General features: G+C 49.2%; 1 protein-coding gene across 1 annotated transcript; it reads left to right on the top strand.

Annotated features, from left to right (window-relative positions):
* Positions 1-4,167: 4,167 nt before the first annotated feature.
* On the top strand, positions 4,168-8,318 carry LOC142885661 (uncharacterized). The gene is made up of 2 exons (XM_076022342.1): positions 4,168-5,129; positions 6,370-8,318. The coding sequence occupies exons 1-2, from the start codon at positions 4,691-4,693 to the stop codon at positions 8,082-8,084; spliced, it is 2,154 nt and encodes a 717-aa protein (XP_075878457.1). The 5' UTR covers positions 4,168-4,690; the 3' UTR covers positions 8,085-8,318.
* The last annotated feature ends 228 nt before the right edge of the window (positions 8,319-8,546 follow it).

Genomic DNA, 8,546 nt, shown 5'->3' with positions numbered 1-8,546 from the left:
CTACCGTCTCTCTTTCTACTTCTCAGCAGATTTTTTCAACCTCAACAGTTTTCTGGTTGAAAATCATTGGCTGTTTGTCTCGGGTTTTGTTTGCACATGTGCGACTTCTCCGGCGCTCGGCGAGCTCTGGTTTCTCCGCTGGCTTCGCCCGGGAGGAGCTGTCACCCAGGGCCTCTCACTGCAACGTCCAGAGGAAGAAAAGTTCGGCGGCTGCAGCTTCCATCAGCAGCTGTTCAAACACACTTTTGATGTTTTGAATTTCCGGTCAAATCAGAAAAATGTGTCTGTCCAGAATCACTCGCAAATGCAAATCAAGCCGCGAGGATCCAACATGGATTCCCATTCATTTCAATGGAGCTGCTCACTCGGCACATACGCTGAAAATATTTTTGTCTTCCCGGTTACTTTTGCAACATGTAGCAGCAGTGTCACTTCCCATCATGCCTCTGTAACACATGTGATACATCAGGATGCATCAACCAATCAGAATGAGCTGAGAAGTCATACTGAATCCCTTTTCTAGGGATTTTCTGACATTTAAAAAAAAAATTCTTAGACAGATTTAAAGTTCATGATGTAAAAATCTTCAGTAGAAAGATTTATTTCAGGTCCGTTTTACAGGCGTTTCTTTTTTTATTGTGGTCTTTTGGGATTTTTGGCCGCAGTACACCGAGTGACTGCTGGCAAAAAAATCGTATGTACTGTATCCAGTTATTATAATAAACGCATCCAGTTTGCTGAAATCTGGTTGAAACTTGTTCTGACGCAGACGATAATCTGATCATTAAAGCTTCAGGCTTGGAGACAATCACACAAGACAAATGAGGACTTGGAGACCTCAGACCCCTGAAGGTCAGCCTCCATTGACCTCTTCAGCCATCGACTTTGTCCAAGGCAAAACTCCTGAAATCAGACTTGGGTGTCCCATTTGGCTTTTTGTGACAAGACTTTGTGGACTGTGTATGTGTGTGTGTGTGTGGAGGGAATTGGTGTCCTATTGGTGTCTACAGTGAGAGATGAAACACGTGAACCTTGGAGGAGAGGTGGACAAAACGCTTCGTCTTTGCTCTCTGCACAAATCAGCAGGAATGCCCACATGCCATTATTCAACCGCAAGGCCGCCGCTAATTGCTTCAACATGTGCGTGTGTTTGTGTATGTGTCTGTGTGTGTGTGTGTGTGTGTGTGTGTGTGTGTGTGTGTGTGTGACACAGGACAGAAGTGGTAGGAGAATATGACCCAAAGCCGTGTCACTGTGTTTTTGATGGTAGGAAAAAAAAACAAAGCAGCGCACTTCAAATGGTGCTGATGACAAGGCAAGGAGGACGCAGCGTCGCCCTTCAAACTGGGTCACCGTCGACCGTAACCCAGACAAAACTACAGCAAAGAGCCATAAAGGGTCAATAAACTTGAATTGAAATCAAGCTTCTTTTTCCCGCTCACATTTTAGTAAGAAATGTCGCCAAGAGATGCTGCCAACATTTTTAGAGTGCAGTCCAGAGAGCAAACGACTTGATGTGTGGTGTTTGAATTTTAAATACAGGATGGTGAGGGTGGTTTCTGAAAATATGTTCCTGTACTTGCTTGGATCAGATGTTAAAATCCCTGTTCCTCCAGTGGGGAAAACTTTTTTTTTCCCCCCCAAATGTTGTGAATGCATCCATTGTATTCCAGGTATATGCAAGGATCATGTGACCGTGCAGGAACATGCTGCCATGAGAATGGATATTTGTGTGCTGGATGTCGCAGGAAGGAAATCAAAAGTTGCGACCTCTATTCTTTTGTGTTGTTGATAAACTGCCACAGCTGAGCACTCGCTAAGGAAGATCAAATCAAGAACAGCTACTCCACTGGAAAAAGAAAAATGTAAAATATGCAATAAAAAAAACAGGAAATGCTGAAATTTGCGAGTGAAATGCTGGAACAACTTGGACACTGTCTGAGAATCGGCGCTGCTAACGACGGGTGGCTGAGAGTCAAGGAGGTGGAGGGAGGTGGATGGAGATGGAAGGAGGCTCTGGCGATGGAGGTCGAGAAACCAAAAAGATCTGCCTGATCCATCACGGCTGCTCGGGCTGCTGGAGGAGTTGCGAGGAGGTTAATGCAGACCGGGGGAATCAAGGCCGCCGGACGCTGGAAAGAAGTTTGGCCTGTTCTATCAATTACATTTGTGGTATGTGTAGCACCGTCGTCTGGGGGGAGGGGCCAAGCAGAACCCGCTGATAGAATAAACAGAGCGAGGACTGAGAGGAGCCAGCGTTCTTGGAGGAGAGACTGCTGACTTTGGGCGACCAAATGGCGGCAGGGGGAGTAGGGAGGGGGCAGGAGAGGGAGCGTGAGAGCAGGACGGAGGAGAAGATAAGGAAGAAAGGGGAGGATGGTGTAAAAGAGAGGAGAGCAGAGAAGTTTAGGGCAGGCGGGGAAGGAAGGAAGGGAAGAAGAGGTAGTCCAAGAAAAAGAAACCCAGAGGAAGGAGGACGGAGTGGGAGGAAAGGAGGGAGGGGAGAGAGAGGGAGGGGGAGGGGACTGAGACCAAAAGGCTCTTCGGGTTCTCCAGGATCCTGAGGTTGTTTCCCTCCTCCAGTGTCTGGCGGCTGTTACGTAACGGAGAAGCGGCTGCTGAGTCGTCCTGGGGCTAGACAACCAGCCGAGCAGTTAATGACTCCTTCAGCTCAGCGTGACACCTCCATCCCATCATCATGGCCTGCAGGAGGAGACGCAGCCGGCGCCCTCACTTTGATGGTTGCTTTATTTTCCCGTAGCCAAAACCAGGCGCAGATGGCGAGATGTTGTTGTGGTGCGTCACGCGCTCCAGAGGAAAGAGGGAGAGCTTCATTTACAGGCACGAGGGCCTCAAGTTAAGTCCTCAACCCTTCATTGATTGAACATCTCGCACATCCATATTTCCAAGCACCAACACAAAGCTGTTGGTTTTGAAGTTTCTTAAACTGATCATCTTCCTTCAGTGTGACAGAGGCAAGAAGTGTCAAGCTACAAACCCTGAAAACAGCAGCTCAAAACCCAAGAAGAAGAAAGTTAGGAAATGCTCACGAGGAATTCACAGGAATCTCACGAGGAATTTAAGAAGGACAAAGATAGAAACCAAAGTCTTCTGTTTTTAATGGAGAAATGTTTCCCATCACTCCTGCTAATATAAGGCCTCAAGCTGTTGTCTCCTGGACTTTTCTACTGGTCCAGTTCCTTCAAGCACCTGTAAAAGAATCAAACCACAATCAAAAACAAAACTACGGCCTCCTTCCCAAAAGGTTATGAGTGATACATCCAAAGGAGTCTCGGAAATGTTCCATCTGATTTACCACTTAATTAAATCCTGGCTTAGAAAATATCCTCCGGGTTTTCTAAAGCCGAGGCTAAAAGAGGAGCAGCTATTTCCTGGTGGCTCACCCTCGGCAGCGGCTGGATCGGGTGACGGCAGCAGAGGTACCCCGACTTTTTCAGCAACTCCCCCAGCCACCCAGAGGTCAGGCTGATGCACATCTGGCATTTCCTGTTTCCTCTTCACCATATGGCGCCGAGTGGCGAATGGAGTGCACTCAGTGGAGACACAGGCAGGCACATGCCGGCACAAAGTTATTGTTTGTCGGGCAAAATAATGAAGTTAATTACGTGCCGAATGTGCATTTAAAGTTCTTCGGGTTGGAACACAAAGACTTCCAGCTGGTGTGAGACTGAGACAGATGAAGGAAAGAGAGCGGAGGGAGAGAAAAAAGTGGAAGAGTGAGGGGATAAAATCAAAATAGAGACACAAAGGAACGAGTGAGGGCTGAGAGGAGAAGCAGACGAGATGGAGGAGTTGAAAGGAGGAGACGATCAGTGCAGCTGACAAACACTTTCCACTCCTGTGGACCGCTCTGCGGAGAGAGCGTGCGCACGCACGCGCGCGTGTGTGTGTGTGTGTGTGTGTGTGTGTGTCCCCCAGCCAAAGGCAAGACGGAGGTAGAGAATGGTACCGTATGGTTTTCATAACTCTCTGATGGCTACCCCCCCCCCCCCCCCGCCACCACCACACACACACACACACGCACCACCACCCCGACCTCCCCCTTCCAAAAACACACAATTCCTTTTTTTCCTCCACGTAGCCCCCTGATCCCCCTCCCCTACACCGCCCCCCACTCCTCCTCCCCATCCTTCTCCCTCTCAGGGAGCCGACAGCTTTGCAGAAGCAGAGAAAGCCCCCGCATGATCGCAGGCAGGAGAGGGTCTCTGTCACACCGAAGCAGGAGAAGAAGAGCAGAGCAGCACTCTGGATTAGTCTTTGTGGATTTATCTAGAGCTCTTCAACCCCTAGGACTCAACTGCTACTGGACCTTCTGAATTTTACTGGACCCAAATGGACTCTTGAGAGGACTGCTTTGCTCATTTTTGCGGGTCTTATTTTAGATGCAGATGAATGGGGACTCTGCACTGTGAGGCCACCAAATAGAGCAACAGGCCATCTAAGTTATTTCCTCAGTTTCAGGGAGCTGATTTTGTGTCCATTCATCCCATTTGTTTATTTAAATACTGTTGATTGAGAGCAGCATTCCGTTTACCTGATCATATTTAATGATCCAGTTTCAAGTTCGTTCAGAGAGCAGGTAAAAATAACTCCACTATCTGGCCCTCTTTTTTTTTTTCGGTAGCAGGAGGTTCTGTGGTCTATTGGATGGTAGCCAAGCATTGACCACATGTCTCTGTGGAGGATGCAGAAGCAGAGTAGCAGTAGCAGCAGCAGCAGCAGCAGCATGACTCTCCTGTGTATCCTGTGGCTGCTAGCCGTTTGTTTGGCCCCCGGAAGCCGAGGCCAAAGGCTGCGGGAGCAAGAGGCAGAGCAGCCAGCCGCCAGGGCCCAGCTGGCCCAGGAGGACGCTGTCTGCCACCCAGAAGGATGTTACGCACTCTTCCTCCAAAAGAAATCCTTCAGGGAGGCCGGGCGGAGCTGCCGGGAGCGAGGTGGGACGCTTGGGACGATGCACACGGAGGAGGCAGCCGGTGTGGTCCACGACCTGCTGTCAGGGGTCCGCTCGCAGGGCGCCAGGACCAGACTTCGGCTGTGGATCGGGCTGCACAGACCACCGCGCCAGTGCTCGTCCACCAGACCACTCAGGGGGTTCGTCTGGGTCACAGGCAAGGCCTCGTTCTGTTTCAGTTTGATTGACCAAACATTGGTTTAAACAGGTTTAACTGATTCTTCCAGTGAAAAACTGTTTGACTGCTGAACTGAGAAAAAAGAAACACACTAAACTGTGAGCCAAAAAAATAATAAGTGAGGCTGTAGATTATTTCCAACTTGAGAAGTCTCGGAGAAGATGTGGTGTTCAGTAGACTGCAGGTTTTTTGTTTCTCTCATTTACTTTTTCCTTCAATCTAACAGACATAAACAGGCTAATTTCACTGTCGTGCTTGCAAACACTTGAAGAAGGTCGGAATCGCGAATTGAGTGCTGACCTCAGAACAACCCGGTACCCTGACCAACCTCCACAACCCTCCAGCCACCAGTGATCACATCGAACTCCTTTTGTTTCACAGAGAGAGACTGGGCCGGGCGCGACAGGAGAACTTTAATCCACAGTTGACTTCAGTGCTGCCCCCTCATCCTGATTTAGTCATTACACTAACATCCCCCATTAAAAACCAGATGTTGTTTGTTTCTGCTCTGTCGCCCACAGCCAGCTTTTGTTTTCAGACCCACATACAAAAAAACTGTCTTGCTTTGATGGGAAAATTAAATGTATTCATTCTCGCTCCAAAAACTATTAGTCTATATACTTTTATGTCTGTTAATGTAAGAAAAATAATATAAATACTGTTGAGCTCAAACAGTTGGACATATATTGAATATGGTGTGTACCTCCACACACAGTCATTGTGGTGAGTGAGCTCGTGAATGTGAATGTTGTGTGTGTTTACATGTGCTGATACGCTTAGGGTGTCGAGTCTCCTATGAAACAACACAAGCCTGGCTGATTCAACATCAAATCACAATATTATTTTATGAAAATGATTACTGGACAAATGAAGACAATGGCTCTTTCCAATATCTGACTTTAGTGGCTCCTAGTGGCCAAAAAGACACTCAGCCAGCAAACAGAGCCAGCACAGAAATGAAATTACAAAGAGTGGAGTGGTAGAAACTCTGAGTCATGGACTATTTTAGTCGACTTTGCGTCAACTGAAATAAAAATCCAAAGACTCAGCTTGAAACATGAAAGGCCTGAAAAGAGTGTCACAAAAAACATCTGTTTCTAATTGTCTGTGAAGGTTGTAAATCATCTAGGTCATCTTAGTATACAAGAGTTAAGTTGAGGCAACTGGATTGGTTTTGCTATCTTCAAGGTTTCTGACCAATTGTGTTACTTCTCAACAGGAGATCAGGATGGCAAGTTCACCAACTGGTTGCGCGATGACACTCCCGGGACGTGTGCCGTGCCTCGCTGTGTGGCCATGACCGTCCACACCTCCGACAGTGGACGTGAGAGCGGCGACAACTTTGGCTGGCTGGACGGCTCCTGCGCCCTGGCGCTGGATGGATATGTTTGCCAGTACAACTACAAAGGCATGTGCCCGCCGCTGAAGGATGAAGGTGGAGGACCAGCGGTGTACTCCACCCCGTTCCACCTGATCAGCAGCGTGCTGACCCACATCCCGCACGGCTCTGTAGCCAGCCTGTACTGCCCTGACGACTCCGCCGGTGATCCCACGCAGGTGACCGCAGAGTGCATGGTGAGGGATGACGCGACGGTGGGTTGGTCCGTCGATGCGCCACTATGCCCTTCCAACGAGGGGCAGAGCAGTCCACCAGTGCTGGACAGGTGCCTTGGAGACCACGGCTGCGAGCACTTCTGTCAGAGCAAGGACTCAGACTACTACTGCTACTGCACCGAGGGCTTTGTCATCGATGAGGACGGGTACAGCTGCAATCCCTTGACCGAGCTGTCCTCGGACTCTGCCGGCCCCACCGAGCACCCTGAGGTCAAAGACGTCTGCGTGGAGATGGGCTGTCAACACGACTGCGTGGAAACAGCCCGGGGCATCCGCTGCACCTGCCCCCCGGGATATCAGATGGGCCCAGACGGCCGCATGTGTTCCGATGTGGATGAATGCCAACAGCAGCCGTGTCAGCAGGTCTGCGCCAACATCCCGGGTACCTTCCACTGCACCTGCCATCTCGGCTACCGACCGGACGACGACGGCGAGTGTGTGGATGTGGACGAATGCCTTGAAGAGAACAGTTGCTCCGGCCCCTGCCAGAACACCGTGGGGTCCTACACGTGCCTGTGTGACGCCGGATACCAGTTAGCCAGTGGGGGTGAGTGTGTGGATGTGGATGAGTGCACTGGCCAGTCGCCCTGTCATCATCAGTGTCTCAACTTCATGGGAGGGTACCAGTGTTACTGCGAGAACGGCTTCGAACTGCAGCCAGATGGACTCACCTGCCTGCCCTCACCTGATGATGAAGAATATTCCAGCCTGACCCCTGACCCCAGTGACTCCACTCCTGATCCAAACCCAAGCCCCGACTTCCCCTGGTCCAGCCCATTGGAACCCATTTTTGAGGTTGAATCAAACTTTGGGCTTGAATTTCAAACAGAGGATCCTGTTAAATACTCCCCTAGTGGGTCTAATAATCACCTTAACCACGTGGATTCTCTCTCACCTAATGGATACCAGACAGATCCAACCCCGACGCAGAAACAGATGACAGAAAACGAAATTGGTAATGAGGCTGAAATTCTGGCAGGAGATAGAGAAACTGGTGCTGGGGCAGGAGCAGAGACCGGGAGGGGCTCGACCACTGGTACTACGGAGGGAGATGGATCCGACGCAGACACTGTACAGGATAAGAATGGTGGCGCTGAGGCAGAAGACGGATCAGCTGCAGGCAAACAGAAGCACGACAAGAGCTGGCTGTTGGTGGCCCTGCTTGTCCCACTGTGCATCTTCCTAGTGGTGATGCTGGCGCTGGGGATCGTCTACTGCACCAGCTGTGCAGTCGACAAGACCCTGAGCTTCTCTAACTGCCATCACTGGGTACTCCCCAGCTCGCCTCCAGAGACGGCAGAGGGTAAAACCCAAGCATGAACCCTAAATCAAATAAACACAGGTGCACTCACGTGCATGCAGATGTGTTGAATGCCCAGATGTTAGCATTCCTCTTGCGGTGCCGGACCGGTCACTGCAACTACCATTCGGATTTTTCTCTTCATTTCAGTGGGAGTGTGGGGGTTGGGGTCTTCATTCTTTCTGTTGCACACCTTTGTAAATATTTCACTTTCTCAGCCTGTTTTTAGAATTCAATAAAACACAATAAAACGATTCAATACTGTGTGGTTTGTAAGTCTGCAAAGAGCCCGATGAAATCACATATATAAATAATGTCGGTTACAGCGTCTGGAAATAATTTGTTTATAATGATACATTTCTCCACATCTTGATGTAAAGTAAGTAGTAGTAAGTAATTATTTTTAGTAGTGATAATGAGTCATGAAAAAGAATTATGAGTGCATCCAGCACTTTAGCATTTTAGCACTTTTAGCATAAAAT

The sequence above is a fragment of the Nelusetta ayraudi genome, unplaced genomic scaffold, assembly GCF_046127955.1.
Source record: "Nelusetta ayraudi isolate G7.1 ecotype Tasmania unplaced genomic scaffold, CSIRO-AGI_Nayr_v1 ptg000011l, whole genome shotgun sequence".
NCBI lineage: Eukaryota > Metazoa > Chordata > Actinopteri > Tetraodontiformes > Monacanthidae > Nelusetta > Nelusetta ayraudi.
This window is presented reverse-complemented; position numbering and strand designations above follow the sequence as displayed.